Source organism: Colobus angolensis, unplaced genomic scaffold (assembly GCF_000951035.1).
Source record: "Colobus angolensis palliatus isolate OR3802 unplaced genomic scaffold, Cang.pa_1.0 Scaffold165, whole genome shotgun sequence".
NCBI lineage: Eukaryota > Metazoa > Chordata > Mammalia > Primates > Cercopithecidae > Colobus > Colobus angolensis.
In genome coordinates, this window is record NW_012114766.1 from 3,109,206 (window position 1) to 3,132,118 (window position 22,913).

The 22,913-nt window shown below is 38.9% G+C and overlaps 1 protein-coding gene across 1 annotated transcript in view; it reads right to left on the reverse strand.

Annotated features, from left to right (window-relative positions):
* CSMD1 (CUB and Sushi multiple domains 1) overlaps positions 1-22,913 on the reverse strand; it is a 2,081,403-nt gene that overhangs the window by 256,549 nt on the left and 1,801,941 nt on the right. The window contains exons 31-36 of the mRNA XM_011937546.1: positions 21,787-21,903; positions 17,749-17,862; positions 15,845-15,940; positions 6,317-6,520; positions 5,272-5,396; positions 4,267-4,363 (exon numbers count right to left, since the gene is read on the reverse strand). Of these exons, the coding sequence (XP_011792936.1) occupies positions 4,267-4,363; positions 5,272-5,396; positions 6,317-6,520; positions 15,845-15,940; positions 17,749-17,862; positions 21,787-21,903 (753 nt within the window). The remainder of the gene's footprint in view (positions 1-4,266; positions 4,364-5,271; positions 5,397-6,316; positions 6,521-15,844; positions 15,941-17,748; positions 17,863-21,786; positions 21,904-22,913) is intronic.

Genomic DNA, 22,913 nt, shown 5'->3' on the forward strand with positions numbered 1-22,913 from the left:
CACAAATGCCTAAATGTTAAACTATGAAAAGTGAGTGGTCTGTTTAACTTCAGAATATGTACACTTGCAATATCGTACCCAGATGTATATTCTTTAATAAAATTAATTTTAGATATAAAAAATTCAATTTAAGTGAATATGAAAACATTTTATCAGCCTGACTCTCTTAATTTATAGACTTATTATAGAAAACAATGATATTTTATGTTGTTAGACCTAATCACATTATTTTAAACTGGATATACGTCTTCATATAATAGTTACTAAATTTTTTTTATTTGATAGTAGGGTTATTGTTCATTCATTTTATTTAACTTAGTTTTCTAAAACATTTACATCTTTGCATTTTTTACTAAGGAAACTGAAAGCAACAAGCTAAATGTTTCATAATTATTTGTATGAGACAATTTTTTTTTTTTTTAAGATAGAGTCTCAGTCCGTTGCCCACGCTGGAGTACAGTGGCAGGATCTTGGGCTCACTGCAGCCTCTGCCTCCTGGGTTCAAGCAATTCTCCCACCTCAGCCTCCTGAGTAGCTGGGACCACAGGTGCGCGCTTGGCCAACTTAAAAAACAAATCTTTTGTAGAGATGGTGTTTTGTTATATTGCCTAGGCTGGTCTCAAACTCCTGGGCTCAAGCAATTCTCCCACCTTGGCCTTGTAAAGTGCTGGGATTACAGACATGAGCCACCACAATCATGTAAGCCAACATGTATCCTAAAATATTGTGATGAAAATCAAATATTATGAGAAAAGATTAAAAGGTTATAAGGCTAACACCTGTATTTTAACCTGTATTTTCTCGGTATTTTATCGTAAGTATTTTTATCCCTTGTATATGTTACATCTCAGAAATATGAAAAAGGCAAAAAAAAAAAATAGTATAAATTCTGCTCACATCCTTGATATATTAGTTATTATGTGACAAAGAATTGTTCTGGTCTTTATCCCTGATATCCAGGAGGTAAACTCTAAGCCCTTGGTATTTCCCAGGTGGCAGGAGTGCCTTTGGTCCATGGAGGAGCTTCTCACACCACACTGTTTGTGGTGATTGTGATGATGATTATGATTATGGTAACTCAGGAAGGGGGCTGGGCAAGCTGGAAAGATCAATAATAGGATTAGAGGGTCGAGGCATTGAGCCATGTGGTATCAGTGCAACCTCCCAATCTCTGGGCAGGGAGGGAGCTGGAGGCTAAGTTCAACCCTGTAGCCAAGAATTCAATCAACCTTGCCTGTGTCAGCAAAATCCTATAAACACTCTGGCACCGAAGCTCGGGTGACGATGCACTTTGAAGTGCTGGAAGTCCTGAGGACACAGACACTTCCTGTTTGGGACCTTCCCAGATGTCACACTATGAGTCTCTTTATCTGGCCAGTCCTGGTTTGTCTCCTTTGTAATATAATCTTAATCATATGTATAAGTCCATCACTTTCTCAAGTTCTGCGAGCTACTCTAGGGAACTGTCAAGAACTGAAGGGACCACGGAGCCCCTAAATTAGTAGCCAGTTGGTGAGCGTGCAGGTGTCCTAGGTGACCCCAGGGCTTGCAGCTGATGTCAGAGGGGAGTCCTGTCAAGAAGCATGAAGTGCACGAACTCCGTGCTAACTCCAGGAAGTTAGTGTCAGAATTGCATTGCAGTGGTGTTTATTTCAAACATAGTTTTTCAAATTTTCTCCTGGACAACTCCAAAAACTGAAGTTCGTAAGAAGGAGATTGTTGTTATTTTTCACGCATACAGAGGCAATGTGGTCACTTCTTTTTTTCATTTTTATTAGTAAGGCATTTCCCTGCTAACGTTGGCTAATCCAATATGCAACTGTTTTAATTTTGCCATGCCCTGCTTTCTGCTGGTAATGCTTGCATTTGTGTGTAAAATGTGTTCTGTCACAGATTCATGACTGAGAACATTAGGTTAAAAACTTAACTCAATATTAAATACTCTCTTTTGAAAAATTAGCCTATTTCTAATATTAATTAGGATATATGAATTATTACACATCTGAAGCTAAGCTCACTTGTGATAGTTACTCAAGGGAGGGCTTAATATGAGGTTGCTGTACAGCAGTTGATAAATCCAAATATATGTGAATGATAAGATTTGATCCTCAGATAAAAAGTGGCAAAACACACACTTTTAAGCAGATTTTACCAACTGAATTCATAGACTGTGTGGTAGGTGCTAGGAATTGTGGGTGACACTCAGAGATTAATATAGATTCTGAAGAAACTTAAATCTCTAGAAAATAAAAGAACACTTTACTTAAAAATGACCAACCCCATTCAATATTTGAATGTAGAGTACAGAAATGGACACAGACTGCATGGCTCCTGTGACCTGAAGGATTATCCTCTCTCTCTTTCACTGATTTGTCTAGCTATATTTTACTCATCTGTTAAGATATTTTAATTTTTCCCAGGTAGTTTTTTTTCTCTTAAATCTTAAAAAAAGTGTGACTTTGTAACACCCATCACCTGCCTGTAATGCTGTCTACTTACCAAATATGATTTATATAATTACATTAAATGTTGGCATCTGTGTAGATTTCAACTGGTGTTGTTGTTGATGTTTTTTAATGACAGAGGTCTTATCTTTTATTCCTAACAACCAACACAGTGCCTGGTATCTAGCAGGTACTTTAAGAGATCACATGCTAAGCTCAACTATTGCAAGAGCTATGCGCTCAGGGGAAGAAAGAGGGGCTTCCTAGTGGAGATGGGCCTTGAGTTCTAGCTTTTAAGGACAGTAATGGGCTATTTGAAATAAAAGTCCCTGAAAGTATAAATAGTACACAGACAGACAAACATGGACTGTGAGCAACAAATAACAATAAGATGGTAGGTTGGCATTTTATTGTCCAACACCTTAAATGACCATGCCCAAATAAAAATAGGGTTTTATTTGCTGAGAACCAGAGATAAGATCTTCGAACCATTTGAAGTGATAAAATGGAAGTTGTATTAGACATTGTGAATGGCCCGTACACTATCTATTTTCTTTATTTTTTTAACCTGTTGAGTAAAAGTAGAATGGAAATGTTTAGGGAAGAAATATTTACAGTTAACAAAAATATATATGTATATTCCAGCCTCCCTTTGCAGTAGAGATAAACAACGGACAGAATTCAGAACAATGGGATAGAAGGAGTCAGCTGCTGCAAGCAAGAAGGCACTCATGGAAAATATTACTTTTTCTGTGTCATCTTGGACAATTCTCTAGTACCTAATCTTTGTTCTTCATTGGTAAGAGAAAGATAACAATAATCCCTTAGAACTTAGTTGGTGCTGTCATATTGGCTAGTTTTTGTAATTTTAGTAGAGACGGGGTTTTGCCATGTTGGCCAGGCTGGTTGCGAACTCCTGACCTCAGGGGAATCCGCCTGCCTCGGCCTCCCAAAGTGCTGGGATTACAGGCGTGAGCCACTGCACCTGACCCTATTCAAGATAAAATTAAGCATTCATGTTAACACACATTCATAATGGGGCAAAGTAAAGGCTCGGGAACTGTGGGCGACTGTGAGGACAGTGGTGACCAGGGTCAGTGATGACCAGGGTGATAATGGCAATATTGATCATCATCACTTCTCTTCCGTTCATGAAGTTTGAGTCCTAATGTTATTACTCAAAGTGGAAGAGGGAGGTGTCATGCATCTGGAGGCAGGATATCCTGTTAAACAAAAGTGAAATTGAGATCTGAATGACGCACCAGGGCAATGGGAAGAGGAGACTTGCAGGGCATTTGGAAAGCAGAATCTTCAAGGCAGGCGCATTCGTGACAGTCGGAGGTGCAAGGAAGAGTAAGAGAGGGTGGACTTGTAGTGGACTACAGTTTCATCTCTGGCTACATATGAGTAGAGTAGAATCTCAGGACTAGCTGAGCCCACATGTTCAGTGTAATATTCCCAGACTGCTTAATGTCAGGCTGTGCATTTGAAGAGGTGAGAACTGTTTCCTAACCTCTGCCTCTTCGCTGCCTCACATTATTATTCCTGGCTTCTGCTGCCAGCCTGAGAACCTGCCACACGTCAAAGCTGTGCTGCCTGACACTTTGAGATCGATCTCCTGCTCGTGGAGAACACAGCCTTCTTTTTTCTCACCTGTTTCTCGATGGTCTTACTCTAAGACTTTCAGCACTAGAGCAACGCTTATGGAGACAGAAGAGTTGTGTAGAAAATGTCTACGTGGAGTGTTTGTTGTTATTTAGGTTCTTTTCTTGGTGTTTGCAGATTTTGAGTCACAAAGGTGAGGAAATTGATTCCATCTTACCTGAGAAGCTTCCCAGTCTGGGTGCGGTCACGTCCCCACCGTCGTGGATCTCAAGGGAGTCCCAGTTTTGTTCCGTGGCAAAACTGATCACTTGGATCTATCAAACCATAACATTAAGTTAATATTGATTTTTGGCTTAACATAATTAGTCTAATTAGATGGGGTATTGGGTTTTTTCATGATTAAGGTGTATATATAGGTATATACCTATATCTGTATATATACTTATATATACACCTTAATCATGCCTCCAATACCATAATATTATATATATAAAAATGTGTGTGTGTGTATATATATATATACACATACATACACACACACACACACACACATACACATACACACACCCCTTAATCATGAAAAGCTATCTATCTATCTATCTGGCAAAATTTAAAAAACAAACCATGAAAGAACAATTTATTTTTCTTTCTTTTTTTGAGATGTAGTCTTGCTCTGTCACTCAGGCTTGAGTGCAATGGCATGATCTTGGCTGCAACCTCCACCTCCCGGGTTCAAGCAATTCCCCTGCCTCAGCCTCCCTAGTAGCTGGGATTATAGGCGTATACCACTGCGCCTGGCTAACTTTTGTATTTTTAGTAGAGATAGGGTTTCACCATGTTGGTCAGGCTAGTCTCGAACTCCCGATCTCAAGTGATCTGTCTTGGCCTCCCAAAATGTGGGGATTACAGGCATGAGCCACCGTACCTGGCCAAGAGAACAATTTCTACAAATGGTACTTTTGATAGTTTTTGTTCTAAAAAATTTAAATTTTATTCTAAAAAATTATATTTATTCAAAATATAGAAACATGACTAGAAATATTTTGTAGAAATACTAAGAGAAGGGAAACAGAGTATAGTCTATGTATTTAAAATAACCAAGATAAAAGGAAAAAAGAAAGAGAGAGAGAGATGGAAAGAAAGAAAGAACAAAAGAACAAAAGAAAGCAGCCCACAGACCCCAGCTGAGCCCTGCTGTAGACTGTGGACTTCAAGGACTCACCTGAATTCCCGAGCCCTCCGTAACTATGATCTTCCATATACAGTTCAAGTTGTTTCCGTAGGGCTCGGGGTAGCCAGGGGACAGAATTGTACCTCTTCGCTGAGTGAAATTACCACTGCATGGTACTAAAAGACAGAATCACATGTCACAAAATAAAGTGCCATAGTACAGTGTTCATTTGGCACGCAGTTTTCTTCCACTGTGTGACCAGACAGTAAGAGAAAATGTACGTGAACAATGATATATTAAATGGCATTTTGAGCCAAGGTAAAATTTAGTGTTTTCTCTTTTAAATTAGCAATATAATTGATTATTACCTGTTATGCTACTGAGTTATAGATCTTGAGTCTATAAAGAAATCTATCCAAGTTCTCTAAGAAGGGACGGTGTCTAATGATGGCATCTCCAAAGTGAATTCTGTTTAGGATAATTTACCTACTATAATTTAAGGACCTTGGCAGAGTCTTCTCTCCTCCATGCAGACATGCATCTCCAAATGATATTAATGGGATTTATGAGCAAAGTCAAGAAAAGAGGCGCTTAAAATGTACAAATGATTCAAGTGCTAATCATGATTGTACTACGGTTTTCCACACAAAATGAAGCAGGTCAACTATAACAAGGTCATTGTTATTCAGCCTGCATTTTATCTATTACTTTTCAAACATTCATCAGCACCCATTTATTAAAAGGACGTTACACAAGTAACATAGCAAATCAACATGATAATGATTTTTTCCCAAAACAAAATTATGTTCTATACTCATGACTTTAGAGTTGATGGCCTACTTCATAAATATGGAGAAGGGAAACATGCTTTATCCTTGCTAAGATGATGAGCTGTTTTATGAAACACAATAATTTTTAGGGTTTGGCTACTAACTCAATTATTTCCCATGAAACAAACTGCCCTTTAAATGGGTCACGAGCCAGATGGATTTATGTAGCCCGGATAGAAGCACGAGAAGCAACTCTTTGGCATCAACCCACACAGTTCTGGTGAGCAGCCCTGTGCCCACGATTCCTGCTTAGGGACACTGCTTACCCACACAGCTGGGGATCGTGTCGTTCCACTGTGCCAAGGCATTGGGCACGGACTGGCAGTGGAGCGCCGTGGAACCCTGAAGCAGGTATCCCGGGTTGCACTCGAACCGGACGATGGAGCCTGCCGAAAACTCAGAACCAATTCTCCTTCCATATCTGGGCTCGGGGACAGAGCTGCACTGGGTGTCGCTGGTACGAGGAACAGCTAGAAGCAAAGCACAGAACACAGCCATCTGCATCTCCATCAGCGAGCCAGGGTGTTGTGTGGGAAGTGGGTTTAAGATGGGGCCAAGGAGAGCTGATGCGGACAGAGAATTTAATAACACCTCCAACAATCGCTATAGAGAGTGATTTGAAGAACTGGGACCATGCAGAGCTGGCGCAGATAGAGAAGTTAATAAAGCCTCCAACAATCGCCATAGAGAATGCTTTGAGGGGCTGGGACCATGCAGAGCTGGTGCAGATAGAGAATTTAATAAAGCCTCCAGCAATCGCTATAGAGAATGATTTCAGGAACTGGGACCATGCAGAGCTGGCGCAGATAGAGAAGTTAATAAAGCCTCCAACAATCGCTATACAGAATGATTTGAGGAGCACGTTCCCAACTGCACTTCGTCCTCAGGACCATCTCAGTGTCCTCACTTCAGATGAGGAAAACAGCATAAAAAGACTCAGTGCCTTATGAGGACTGATTGATATTCAGGCGATTCCATTTAATCATCCTGCTGGTGATAGTGAGATGACTAACAAGGTGTACTTGTCCTCACAGGCCTCATAGTCTAATGAGAAAATCTACCATATGAATGATTTGTTATAATATGGCCATTGTGATGCAATAAAAATATTAAGATAAACTACCATCAGATCCAGCAATCCCACTTGTGTATACTTATCTAAAGGACTTTAAATTGGGATCCCAAAGAAATATCAGTATTCTCACATTCATTGTAGCAGTCTTCAAAATAGTCTACATGAGCAAACAACTTAAATGTCTATCATCAGATGAACAGATAAAGAAACCGTGGAGTAGATACTCAATGGAATACTATACAGCCTTGAAAAAGAAGAAAATCCTGCTATTTGTAATAACACGGATGAACCTTGAGACATCATGCTAACTGGAATAAGCAAATAAGCAGTCACAGAAGGACAAACACCTTATGATCTTACTTCTGTGGGGAGATCTAAAGTAGTGGCACTCACAGAACCAGAGAGATTTACAATGGTAGTTACTGGGGGTTGGGGAACAGGAAAATGGGAAGTTACTTCCGAGTGGGTATAAAGTTTCAGTTACGTAAAATGAGTAGGTCCAGGAGATCTGCTCTACAGCACTGTGTTTATAGTTAAGAGGGTAGATTTCCTGATGAGAACACCTGTTCCACACGCAATCATGTTGCCTTTAGTCCTCCCTGAAGTTACCTAGGATGAGCCCAAATCTTAACAAGCCCCGGCTGGGTACGGTGGCTCACGCCTGTAATCCCAGCACTTTGGGAGGCCGAGAAGGGTGGATCACTTGAGGTCGGGAGTTTGAGACCAGCCTGGCCAACATGGTGAAACCCCGTCTCTACTAAAAATACAAAAATTAGCCAGGTGTGGTGGTGCGTGTCTGTAATCCCAGCTACTGGGGAGTCTGAGGCAGGAGAATCGCTTGAACCTGGGAGGCATAAGTTGCAGTGAACCAAGATCATGCCACTGCACTCCAGCCTGGGCGACACATTGAGACTCTGTCTCCAAAAAAATAAATAAAATAAAAAATGAAAAAATAGCAAGTCCCTCCGGTTCTCTCTTGATGAGACTTTCCTAGGTTCTGTATAATGGGTGGCCTTCGTGGTTGCAGTAAGCGAAAACCCAAGTATGTGGAATGACGCGTGCGTATCTCAGGTCTTTGGGTAGTAGGTACTGACAGGTGAGTATCAGTGCAATGCGGGGGGTAAGATAACTATTCAGGTTGTATGGCAGAAATTGCCATCTACAGGAGATATTCCTGTTTATCAAAAGGAGTGTGGGCTAAAGATTAAAAAATACTTCAATTGGCAAAGAGGTCCATGACACCAGGCAAACTCTGAAAATAGTTATGCACTTCGAAATTTGCGTATTTTGCTTTTGTCCTCTGCAAAGAAAAAGACAGTATTCAGGTACTGTCTCTGGGATTCTATCCTCCTCAGTCCTTGTGTGTCTTCACCCTAAATGCACATTCCTTTACCAGAATGTGCTCATGTACTCATTTTCTCTTAAAATAACCCTTCTATCTTCCCACAGCTTTTTCTAACACACTAGAATCTGTTTTATTTATTTATTTTCTGTTGAATCAGAACAACAACCAACTTGATTTGGGTCACTGCTGCTGGGGAAGCAGTTCCATGAAAGTGGAAATTGGCAGATTATTTTGATTAAATGACGTTTCCATTTGGTGTTGAGATATTTTCTATAAAAAGAAAAAATTAATAAAAGTGTCTACCTTTCTAACAGCACTGATGTGGAACATAGTTTACAGTTTATCAGAATCATTCTTCTCCAAGCTAAAAATACAATACAGAGTAACTCTAATATTCTATTACAGGTCGAGTATCCTTTATCTGAAATGTCTGGTGTTTCAGGTTTTGAATTCTTATAGATTTTGGAATATTTGCATAAACATAATAAGATATCTTAGGGATGGGACCCAAGTCTAAACATGAAATTCGTTTATGTCTAATACATGCCGTACACACATAGCCTGATACAACTTCTACACATGCTTTATCCTTGTTAAGATGATGACTTGGTTTATGAAACACAGTAATGGTTAGGGTTTGGCTAATACTCAACTGTTTCCCACAAAACAAGTTGCTCTTTAAATCGGTCACAAGCCAGATGGATTTATGTAGCCTGAGAAGTGCGAGAAGCAGCTCTTTGGCACCATGGAGAAGCTCTGGTGGGCAGCCATTTTATACAATATTTTATATTTTAAAATGCAAATACAGTATTTTAAATAATTTTGTGCATGAGACAAAGTGTTGACAGCATTTTCTATTGCGATTCGTCCATTACATGAGGTCAGGTGTGAAATTTTTCCTTTGTGGAGTCATGTTGGTGCTCAAAACATATCAGATTTTGGAGCATTTGGGATTTTGGATAGTCAGATTAGGGATTCTCAATTCATATAATAAAATAGTTCTTGAAATTATTTTTGTCATGCCTGAGTATTTTGTTAGAGTTGAATAATGGCATGAAGAAAAAAAAGAGATATCCCATAGAGGCTTCCACAATCATCTCAAAGATCTTTCACAAAATGAAGAACTATTGCCAGTGGTAGTTTTTCTGCTTATGCTAGATTGCTTACAAAATACCCGCTATCGTGGCAAAGGTTCCACTTATCTAAGAGGCTTCAGGTATTGCATTGCTCACTTGTATATTTGAGAGCTATGCAAACATATTTGTATCTTTGAGAGATATAGGGTATCACTGTCATTCCAAGTTCCCAAAATGAGGAGAAATACAGCACCAACGGCCATGTGTACACAGGTCACTTTCTTCATGAATTTGATAGTGGTCTATTTTCAAGGAAAATGACAATAAATGAATAACACCTGCATCTGGATAAAATTACGAAAAAAGATTTTTAGAGGAAGAAGTTTAGAAAGTGAAGAGACCAATTTTAAGTATTTGAGACTTAAATTAGGACAGGGAGAAGCTGTGGAATGGAGACATCACACCTCCATGGAATGTCTGGGAAGCGGGTGGGTGGAAATCAGACTGTGCTCTGTAACTTCCTCCTCCCCGCCAGTCCTCTGGCTCTGGCCCTTCGCCTGGACATTTCAGATGGCACCCGAGGGAAATTCTATTGTCTGTCATCATCATTCTCTATCTTTTAGTAAATATTTCACACTGCTGTGAAGCCAAATTGAAATCAGCCCAGTGGAAAAGTGAGCAGGAATGAGGTCAGCCTGGAAAAGAGGGTGATCAACAAAATGATTGACTTCTCAGGCCAGACAACCATGTTTCTTCGGAGGCAGGATGTCCTCCTCCGGGGCTCTGAGGTGCTGTAAGTGGGAAGCAGTGCGAATGTGTGCATACCTGTCGGAAAAAGCCAGAAACGTATTGTGACAGGTTTCATGATCAACCTTCAACACCGCAAATGCTCTAAGCTACAGCTACATGCTGCTCCTTTACTGCACCTCTGTTACAGTCGATGTGAAAACCACAACAACAATAATAAAATAAATCTGAATGCATGGAGGACTCACTTGCAACACCTAAGTGGAGCAGTTTTGATTTAGCGACTGAGGGACATTTTCTATCTCAAAATCATTCCTCTCTCATGGTTGAAAAATCAGGTTGGACAAGCCATTACTAGTCAATGAATTAAAACATGTATCACTGGATTATAAGCTTTTGATACAAATGTGAGGTTTTAGATGTGGAAAACCAACTAAGCCACATAATTCATGCCATCTAAAAAGAAGAAACCAAGGGAAAATCAATCAAAACATGTATTTGCCTGCCTAGAAATAACCTCAACTAAAGAAACTCTTAATGTACATCTTCCCTACCCAAATTGAGAAAAAAATATTTCTGCGTTTATAGCTCTGTTTATTTTCAGGAGACCATTCGATTAACTATTTTATTTTATTTTATTTTTGAGGTGGAGTCTCGTTCTGTCACCTAGGCTGGAGTACAGTGGTGTGATCTAGGCTCACTGTAATCTCCACCTCGAGGTTCAAGCAGTTCTCCTGCCTCAGTCTCCCAAGTAGCTGAGATTACAGGCACATGCTACCACAGTTGCCTAATTTTTTTTTCTTTTTGTACTTTTAGTAGAGATGGGGTTTCACCATGTGGAACAGGCTGGTCTTGAACTCCTGAGCTCAATCTACCTGCCTTGGCCTCCCAAAGTGCTAGGATTACAGGCATGAGTCACTGTGCCTGGCCTAATTAACTATATTTCCATGAGTGCTAAAGAGACCAAGTCTTTCCAGCAGAAGACCCTGGAAGAAGAAAGCCTTGAGCTCCTGAGCCTGGGATGCAGGTGCTGCTTCAGGTGAGGAGTCTGGGAGAGGAGAACCCAGGTTAGAGATCGTGACCTGGAAAACATGACTTGGAAAGAAATAGTCCCGGCCAATGGACATTTATAAGCTGGCCACTGCAGAGGAGGCTCAATATAGAAATATGGTTTCCTCTTCCCTTTAAAATGTACAGTAAATCCTTGCAGTTTACTCATTGTGGTGGGAGTGTGTTATTTGGAAGGAACTGAAGGCAGCATTGAATTCTACATTGAAACAAATGACAGGAATAGGCTCTTTATGAAAACAGACAGGCATAAATATAAGACCATTGAAAAAAGTAGCGTTGATGAGGTACTCTCCCAGATGAAGGTTTATTGAGATAAAATCAATCATGCACATCAGAGGGATGGGGGAAAAGACAGGGCAGGGTGGGCAGCTGTGACCAGCCTGCCTTAAATCCTCAGGAGCCTCGGAGCAGGCAACAAAGAGAAGGATGTGGGCTCTGCCTCCCTTGGCCTCTGTTTTCAGGCGGATTGATTCTAATGTTGAAAGACATGAATTACCGGCCAAAGCAAAGTCTCTAAATGCGATGTAATTACTTAATGGTATAGAATCAATGGCCTCTTCTAATCCTGGAAGAAGCAGACTGTGCTGGAGTTACTAAGAAACGGTGTGTGTGATATTCTGCTTTTGCATTTTGCTAAGAATATGTTGATTTTTAGGTGTGATATATTTTCTGTGAAATGGCAAAGATCCCTAAACCTGTATAACCACAGCCAATCATGCAGGTTCTTCCAGTGCCTGCTTGATGGTACAAGGCCAGGGAACTTAGAGAGTACAGGGGAGGCTACAGGAGTCTCCTCCACTGTGAACACTCAGGGAATTCCTGGGAGCTCAGAAACTGGTATAAAACACTTTCTGCGTGATGCCAAAAAGCACATGTACAAAGCTGAACATGTTCAGCATTTAAAAGCAAGAATTGTGTATCTCCCATGTATTCAACAAAGCTTGCTAATGCCAGGAAAAAATGTAATCATGGTTCAGACTTGGAATATTAAAACTGTCAGAGGTGTTTGATCCAGAGAGACTCCATCTTCAATAGGGGCTGTGTAAAATGAGACTGAGACCTACTGGGCTAAATTCACAGAAGGTCAAGCATTCTAAGTCACAGGATGAGATAGGAGGTCGGCACAAGGTACAGGTCACAAAGACCTTGCTGATAAAAAGATGTGGTAAAGAAGCTGGCTAAAATCCTCCAAAACCAAGATGGCTTCTAAAGTGGCCTCTGGTCATCCCCACTGCCCATTATACACTAATTAAAAAGCATTAGCATGCTAAAAAAAAACACTCCCATCGGCACCATGACAGTTTACAAATGCCATGGCAATGCCAGGAAGTTACTCTACAGGGCCTAAAAAGGGGAGAGACCCTAGTTAAAGGAATTGTCTACCCCTTTCCCAGAAAACTCACAAACAATCCACCACTTGTTTAGCATATAATCAAGAAATAACAGCAAGTATAAGCAGCTGAGTGGCCCAGGCCACTGCTCTAGGGAGTAGCCGTTCTTTATTCCTTAACTTTCCTAATAAACTTGCTTTCACTTTACTCTGTGGACTCGCCCCAAATTCTTTCTTGCGCCAGATCCAAGAACCCTCTCTTGGGGTCTGGATCCGGACCCCTTTCTGGTAACAAAACCATTACAGAGACTCTCATACTTCAGGAGGGGAATAATTCGATTTCTTTTCATGCCAGCTTCTCACCATAGCTTTTGCTTCTCAATGCTGTTTGATTATATCACAGCTGAGGGAGTGGTTACTGATTCAGAGTGGGATAAATGGTTGGGTGGGCAGGACGCACGCCTGAGCCACAGCTGCAAACAATGCTCCATTATCACCCAAACCTGTTGGTCATGCAGGTCACTCATCTCAGTCTCTACGTGCTTCCTTTCTGGCAGAGTGGATCATGACCATGCCGGTTTGTTCAGCGGCACCAAACAAAAGATAAGAGAAGCTCCTGGCAAGTCCTGGCTCACCATGGACACATCCATGCTGAAGGGTCATCCAGTGTTTCATTCTGAAGGGTCACTCGCCACAGCCTTCTCTGGGGTGCCCTGTGATCTAACTCACACCTTCTTCTCTCATGCTTTCCAAACGTACCCTTCTGCTCTCAAGCAGTGTGGAAAACAAACAAAAACCCAGCAATTGCATAGGTTCACTAGAATACTGCATTCAAAAGCCTCTAGACTTCCATTGCTTCACAAGTTCAGAAAGATGGTAACATCATCATTAGTTATGTCTTCATATCACTAACCAGGATGACATGGGGGGTGGGGAGCAGAGGGCTAGAGACCATGATCTGTGCATGTCTGGAGTCACACACACGTTTTCTGCACACTGACGCTGTTGCAAACATCTTTCACGGCAGCCCCCAGCAGCTGTTTATAACCGAACTGTGTCTGTTAACAAAGGTTAGGTATCCTACAACCATGGAAATCACAGTCTACGTGCAATTTGAAGCTGAACTTGTTTATGAAAGAATGAAGCTGTAGTGTATGAAAGCACTGTTCAGAATATTTTTATATAATAGAATTCAAATAATTTTTAGGCTTCAGTGTAACTACTGCCTTTCAAGAAGCAATGTTCAATTTAACTTTTCATGTGTACTTAAAACTTTTACCATTGCTGTTGAGTAATTTATAAGTTGCATTTATAATTCTACTTCTTTACCTCCAGAAAAACTTAGTTTTTGATAAAAAGACATCAATTTTTTGCATAAACATACTAGTAGGAGCAAAGCAAGAGAAGGAGGTATTTAGAAATTTATAAAATATTAAGGATGTTAGAGTCATTATATACTCTTGAGGACAAGAAAAATAAATTTCCTCTATAAATGATGTTCTTTTCTTTCTACTTTTCTGTATCTTTGACATTTTGATGAAAACGTATTACTTTAAGCAAAATTTTTAAAATACATGCCTTCCAAGGACAACATTTGAATATAAGACACCAGGATATTTGCATTCAATATGTTATCTGATGATCTGATAGATTTTATAATCTTTATCAAAAACCAAAGAAAGCCCCTTATAAAGGCAGACAAGGTCAGTCACTTGAGCATTTCCAGGAGAGAAAATGTTCAGGCAGCCCAGTTTCTTTACACATCTCACTTTGGTCTAAACATGATTCTGCTTTTGCAAAGTCAGATAGAATTTATTTGAAAAAATTAGAAATAGTAAGAGACAGGTTGTTTCAACAGGCCACACTCTAATAAAGTCCGTTTTTAAAAACTACTGGGTAATTATTTACATTTTAATAAAAGATGTAACTTATAACAATGTAACTCCTTTTATTGCATTCGCATCTCCATTCATTCAATGGCTACTTACACAGGATCAGAGAGATCTTTGTCTCCCGATTAACTGTTAAGCATCATCCTCATTCTCTTCCCATTACTCTTTAAATTATCTAATTGCTGAAAACTGAAGGGTTTTTACACTGAACTGTTTTGAAGTCATGAAATTCCGAATTTGAGATGATTAGGAATGATTGATAAATAATATAACATTGTTATACTCCATCTTTTTTAAAAAAACATAATAGTATAAATAATGTTTTCTGGAGGAATCTTTATTAAAGGAAACAAACCATTGCTAAGAAAAGATGTTTCTCCAGATCTGAAGAAAATACTTAACAGTGGCCATTAGTATCTGTAGCCTCCAGAAAGATCGAGACCTAGAAAACTAAGTATTGCTTCTTATTTTTGAACACACAGTTTATCTCTGAGCACGATCATTTCTTCCAGATCTCAGCCTTTACAGTCATGACAAGCTCCATCCAAAGACTTACTCCAAGCTTCCGAAAGTATATGAACAGTTTATGTGGTCATTTTTTCAAGTTCATATAATGAATATGCAAAACAAAAGTGAAACATATTTGGAGAAAATTCTTAACTTTTCAGAATCTTTGAGTAATCTCAAATATTTTTTAAAAGGTTTAAATTAAAAAATAAGTATAAAGATGTAAAAGTACCCAAAGTAAATAAAACACAAACAAAATAAATAGGTATTTAGTTAGGATAAGAGATGCATGTGTGATATTTTGCTTTTTGTTTTGTTTTGTTAAATTTCCTTTTAAGCTTCATTTTTATAATAAATTTAAAATTGTATAATGCATTTTAAATATATTTCATATATCGTTACTAAGATCTAAACTGTTACAAAATACTTAATTAGATAAAATATTGTATTTGAAATCATCTTACAAGATGTGAAGAGCTACAGAAAGGTAATATGATCAATATTTATTTCCTTCTAGTGCCTGATAAATGAGATATTATTCTGTTTTGTAGTAGAAATACGAGTTTCAACTGTCAAAAAATTGTAATATTTTTATTAAATAACTTCATTATGAACATATGAACACCTCCAGATCCTTAAATATGACAAAAATGCCACTGAGATGTTCTGAGTGCTCTGTCTGAGACTGGCGGTGTGTGCAGCGTCAGGAAGGACCACAGTGACATGTGGAGACATGGGGAGCGACCCTCACCTTGATACACGAAGTGGAAGCCCCTGGCAGAGGCACCGCTCTTCGCACTGAATCGGAGCAGAATTTGATTTGACGTAGCCAAGGGCAATGTTTCCCCTAGAAATGAAAACAGAGGTAATACGTGGGATTCAGAAAACACACAGCACCATGGAGGACAGTCGTATTTTGGAAAATGGTGATAAAGCTGAAATTTCACATTTGTTTTTTAAACTTTTAAAACATTTTCACTTCGTGGTTTAAAACTCAAATATGTTGTTTTTATAAAGATTTAAAAACTCTGTCCCAGGCAAGAATAGGCAGTGCATTTGATTAAAATATACTGTAATCATTATTTCACTGATGACTTTTTTTGAAGAAAGCACCGATGGTAGGTAGGTCTATATAATAAAGGAGACAGAAGTAAAGGGTGAATCATTTGCTCAGAATCACCTTAATTTGATTCTGGTTAAAATTAAAAGAATTTTACTTAAAATTTTTTAAAAAGTAACTGAATCCAAAGATGACTTTTTAAAAATTAAAGGATTCAGAAAAGACCTTCTGAAGTATATTTTTAACCTTTAGAAGCACATATAGGCCAGGTGCAGAGGCTCACACCTGTAATCCCAACACTTTGGGAGGCTGAAGCTGGTGGATCACTTGAGGCCAGGAGTTTGAGACCAGCCTGGCCAACATGGGGAAACCACGTCTCGACTAAAAATGCAAAAATTAGCCAGCTATGGTGGCACATGCCTGTAATCCCAGTCGCTCAGGAGGCTGAGGCAAGAGAATTGCTTGAACCTGGGAGATGGAGGTTGCAGTGAGCCAAGATGGTGCCACTGTTCTCTAGCCTGGGCAACAGAGTGAGTGAGACTTCGTCTCAAAAAGTAATAATAATAAAATAAAAATAAAAAATATATAAAAGCATATATAAAATGTGGAAGAGTCTGTCTCAAGCAGTGGTGGGAGGTGTGTGAATTGGCATAAGCTTTTCAGAGGACAATGTGTTACTAATAATCAACATATTTAACATGTATCCTCTAATGCATTCTTAGATACGTCACTGAACCCTGGTAGAAAAGAACAAAACATAGGTCTTAAGACTTTTAGTTAATAATGTAATAGTGAAAACCTGGAAATAACCAAATCTTAACCTTAATTGGTCAAAGCTTGTGATGCATATAGTTTACTAGGCAAATTAGTGAATGTACTCAGTACCAAACTGGTTTCGTAAATGATGAAAATGTATCAGTACAAATAAGGGGCAGGTCATCAATTAAAAGTGGGGTTAAATTGTGCTACGTTAAACCCACAGAATACCATTCAGAACTCAGAGTAAGGACACTGGCTGTATACAGTGTTTGTTAGAGACAGATTTCTGTATGTGATTTTAAGGGTAAGAATGGGATAAAAATAAGTTTTGAAATAACAGTCCATGTTTTCTGGGGGTTCCTGTGTGTTTGCGTGTGCGTGTGGACAAATGTATGCATGTGTACATGTGAACACGGGTAGATGTGCGGTTATTAATGGGTCTCTCTATGTAGGACTTACAGGCTTAGAATGATTTGGACCGAAATGTTAATCATTTTTATATCCAGAGGGGAGGTTAAGACACATGGGATACAAAATTAAACACAGATGATAGTTGATTATCCCATCCTCTTTTTCGGATCTTTGCCCCTTTTACTGAGATAAATATTATATTTTCTGCAATCTTAGTAAGATGATAAAAGCAGGTGATTTTATATCTGAGATAAAAACACTTTTGAGATCTTACATCTAAAATAAGATTTTTCTAAGCACACATGCAGATTCAAAAATGATTACATTTCTCATTCATCAAAACAAAGCAAAAGAAATTGACAAGTTAAAAATCAATCCCCCTAGCTGTCTAAACTAAATTAAGGGCAAAATGCTTTAAGACTTACCTGAGTGAGACCCAGAGAGCGAGCTGAGAAGTCTGGCCTGTGCATGGGTTCCATCGAATAATTCGGCCAAATCATTCAGGGCCGTCTGGAAATAGGCAAACTGTCCAAAGACCACTAAAAAATAAGACGGGGGATATTGGCACAAGATGCTCTAAGAAAACAAAATGGAGATTTTTGATTTCACTGAATATCTATTATTAATTGCCCCAAAGGATCATTATCCTAAGAATCTGGTAAAAAATAAATATCAACTTATTTTCTCTGCTTTCTAAGTTTTCAGTTGATGAAACTATTTTACTTTGCTTCTTGACTTTTGGCATTTAATAAAAGAAAAAAATACTGTTTTATTTCAAATTTGAACATTAAATGAAGAATGTTTTTGTTTTAATAAACACAGCATTAAGAATATCTGGGCTGGATGTGGTGGCTCACGTCTGTAATCCCAGTACTTTGGGAGGCGGAGGCAGGTGGACCATCTTGAGGTCAGGAGTTCATGACCAGCCTGCCCAACATGGTGAAACCCTGCCTCTATTAAAAATACAAAAATTAGCAAGGCTTGGTGGTGGCTGCCTGTAATCCCAGGTACTCAGGAGGCTGAGGCAGGAGAATCGCTTGAACCTGGAAGGCAGAGGTTGCAATGAGCTGAGATTGTGCCACTGCACTCCAGCCTGGGTGACAGCGTGAGACGCAGTCTCAAAAAAAAAAAAAAAAAAAAAAATCTGTAAAGACTTCCCTATGTTTTCAAATATTTAGCAACATTTTATTCAATGAAAAATAAGCAAAGGATCAAGCCCCATGATGATTTGATGAGGAATTTACATTCCTCACAAAAGGTTATTATAATGCCAAATTCATATTAATACATTGCTGTATTCATACAAACTGATTTACACACGTGATTCTGTGGCATATAATAGGAATCACTTGCTGTTTTCCACTCTACAATTTCATTTACCCTACAGGTTACGAAAGTTGTGTGAACACACATCCTTCAAGTAAAACATAACTATATACTTTGTGACTTCAAATTTAACTGATGCTGTGTATTCAGGTTGATGATATAGAGGGCCTTTATATATGCAGGAAAACCTGTGAGTTAGTATATATTTACAAGCAATAAACAACTAATCCTTTTCTTATTTATTGTAAGATTTGCACTACAATCATTCTAAACCATTATGAACAAGAAATGGAGGTGTGTGCACTAGTTGTGTGTGTCAGAATTCCAACAGAAAGAATTACTGTTAATATTTGTCAGTATGATGAAAGTAATCTAACTGTAACAGTGTGTGTGCCCATATGTGTATAGACACACATACATACATTTATGTAACTGAATCCATACATACGTATCTAATATTGTCTTTGAAGATTTTATAATTTCCCAGAGAAATACACAAAGAAGTCATATAGACTAGGTGAATTTTTCCAATAGATGAAACGCACTAAAAACATTTTCAGAAATTAGAGAGGGAGAGGACTTAATACTTTCTCTACAGATCTTGCTTACACCATCCTAACCCACCCACCACCTCCCCAAGTTCATTAGATTTTTATCATATTGGAGGCCAAAAACTTGGGTCACAAAAGTGAATCATTCATAGATAATTTCTACTCTTTTTCAAGAAATATTTAGCTGACATCCACCTCATATTAGAAACTAAGAAAAAAGGAGGGAAGGCGATATTAATATTGCCCCAGGACTATCACACTCGAGCGGGTTTGGTAATTTCCACGACAAATATGGATTTTGAGTGCAAGATGTCAGGAGCCAGGAGGAATGCCCAGCTCATTCTAGAGATGGCCCTGACATCTTCCTTGAGGCGCCTCCTTCACCTGGGTTCTAACCCATCACTCACAGTCAGCCCTAGAGAGCAAACTCAGTTTCCAAGAGAGAAAAGCTACTCAGTGCTATCCACGCTGCTGCTACAAATCATGAGAATGTGATGAGAAGAACAAACAAAGGGTTGTGGGGCTTCAGCCGCGGGAACCGTCAATGCTTCACGGTGGGGATGGCACTATCCCTAGTTCTTCAAGAAGGATTTGTGGAAGAATGGAATATAAGAAATTATATCAGCAAATGGAATACAAAAAGCAAAATGGTAGAGGGGACAAATGCAGCAAACAGTCAACTTCAGCTAACACTCCGTGGATAAAAAACAAACAGGGGGATTGGAATGCAAAGGTCTGTGGCAAGGACCTCAAAGGCCACCCTGAAACACAAACACTTTGTTCTGTAGGTAATAGGAGTGAGTAAGAATGTTTATCACGATACTAAAATGCTTAGATTTGTGTTTTAGAAAGCATTCTTGGCTATGGTTTTGGATGAGAATAGAGGAAACTGGGTTATCTGAAGACCTGTCTTATTAATAATATTGCTTCCCATTTTCAGCCTGTGTTGACAGACAGGAAGCAGCCCCTTCCTACCTGGTAAGGATCACGTCACCCCGTAATGTCTGGATGGCACGTCTGCCTCACTCCCACACCATAAGCCCTGCCAGGGGCATGGACCAGTTTCGTTTCATCTTTGCATCCATGGACTTACAAATACTGTGAGATTAATTGTTTAGTTAATTAGTTTATTTCGTAGGAAAAAGTAAGGAATGGGGGAAGAAAGTAAAAGCCAGAATGCATTTTCATTAAAGATTCGCTATAACTATGTTATTCCACACTGAGACTTTCTGCCAGATAGGATGTGATGCGTTTGTGTGATTAAACCTTTCAGATCAGGAAATTATAATCAATATTTAGGATATGAGTATGACTTTTTTAGCTGAAAAATTTTAATTGTGTAGTGATGACAATAATATTTTGTATTTAACTAAAATAATAGGATATGGCTGCTAAACTCCATTGTAATAAGTATATTTTGTCATGTATTCATAAAAAAGACTTTTTTGTGATAATCACGGGAATACTGCTGAGCATTTAGGTGAGAAAAATGTATTTTGTTCAAATTCTAAATTAAGGTTGAAGTTAAATGAGGGACTTTAAAGAATTTGGGCCAACTTAAAGAGTTGGAATCTAGAACCCGTTTTAGGTATTATTGTCCACTTATCATAACAAAGGGAACAGCAAGGCTCAGGGAGGGTGTGCATTAAATTCGTAAGAAGCCTGGGAATCATAACATAATAGAAGTTTATAAAAATAATGTCTCCCCCGCACCAGTTTCTTACCCATCAAATAACTTTCTTGTCATATGTTAAAAATGTTTTACCTCAAATACAGTCTAACATTAGAATTTTTATCTGCTTTATATGCTGAGTGAGTGATTGCTGTCTCAGACATACATAAAAACCTTGACTAGGTAGCGTTTTCAATTTTCCTGTCGGAAAGAGGGAAATCGTCTTTAAGATGACGATAGCTATTATCCGGTTTACTCCAGAAAAGAATCCGATCCAGGATAAATTGTCCCGGTCAAGAGTGAGAGTGAGCATCACATAAATGAAGTGCAGAGCGACCAGGGAAGGCTCTTCTGGAAATGAAGTCATCTTGGAAAATTCGTTCGAATTTCCAAGGTGTAGGAGGGAGATAGAAAGCCAGGGTTCAGCAGGTGAAACAGTCAGGACTGTGCCTGCTTCTCCATCCCTGAGCACTTACAGGTTGACTCAAGGATGCAGTGATTTCGATCATGAGGTGGTTACTGAATTCACTGAATGTACGTGCCATTCATGCACAGACATGCACACAGCGCTCTGACCCACCCTCTACTTTATGAGAAATCCTCCCTTGCTCATAAAAACAACCGATGAAAAGAACAATGTGTGAGAAACCTAAGAAAAAAGCAAAATTAATTCTCTTTGATTATTCTGGATCATAACCCTAGCGGGGACTGTAAGCGTTTAATATCACATTGGTAAAAGGATTGTAACGGACATAGTGTGGGATATGTTTGGAAAGTCTGCTACTAAAATGCAACTCATTTGCTTTTATATGAACTGTTTCACTAAGCTCTAGAGTACCTGTTTATCGAATGACAGAAAAATTAACCCTGAAAGGAAACATGACAATGAATTAAAAATAAAAGGACATCCTTACCGAATTCCTTTGGTACCGTTATGGAATAGAGGCATATTTGACCAGCTGTGTAATTATGGGGGTAGTTTGGTGATAAAACTACTCCTTCTGATCCCATGTACTGGCCTCCGCAGGGAGCTGAAAATAAAACCAACCGAGAATGAGGTGCTGTGCAATAATAACAGTGCATGTGATGGGCGAGCCAAAGCTGAAACACATCAAATACGTGAGCACATTTACTGAAAACTTAACAAAATAATACGTTAAAATCTTGTTTTGCATTGCTATGAATGTAATAGAAAAACAAAGATTTACCAGGTAAGAAGTAATGCAACTTAGGAGAAAAACCTAATATTATTTTCAAGGCCATGTCTCAGATGTATTAAAACAATAAGGGAAACAGCTATAATAATAATAGAACAGGTTCTATAAAGACAAGTGATTAAATTATTTTAGAAAGTCTCGCCAGAGTTGTCTGTTCAAAGTCAATCCTCATACTAACCTAAGAGATACAAAGATTATATCAGTTTTCTATCACTTTTATATTAATATGGGACTAAAAGGGAAAATGTTTTGCTTTTTAGGGGGTTTTGTTTGTTTTAACGTTTTATCTTATAGTTTCAGTAAAAAAGCAACATGTATAATTACTAACGCTTTTGGGGTCTCTTCCTGTGAGTCCAATTTAAACTAAAGGAATCCATTATTAGAAAGTTAGGGCTTATAAAATATAGAGAGGTGTGGGGGGGCGGGGGGGGTATGTCTGTGTGTATGGGTATGTGTGAGTATGTCTTAATTTTTCCCCAGTTATTTTATTTACTTTGGCTTCACTTTTGCTGAGAAAATGAAAAACACCGTACACAGATGTTCAAAGCACTTTTTAAAGCATCATGGAACAGACCTCCAATTAAATCCCAGCCATTTGATATCCAGTCTTTACACTGCCTGTACTCTATTTCCTTACAGTTTTACATAAGGAGGGGTCAAGTCCGCTCCGCTCATCTATTTTTTGTTTTGTTTTGTTTTGAGACAAAGTCTCGCTCTGTCGCCCGCGCTGGAGTGCAGTGGCCAGATCTCAGCCCACTGCAAGCTCCGCCTCCCGGGTTTACGCCATTCTCCTGCCTCAGCCTCCCGAGTAGCTGGGACTACAG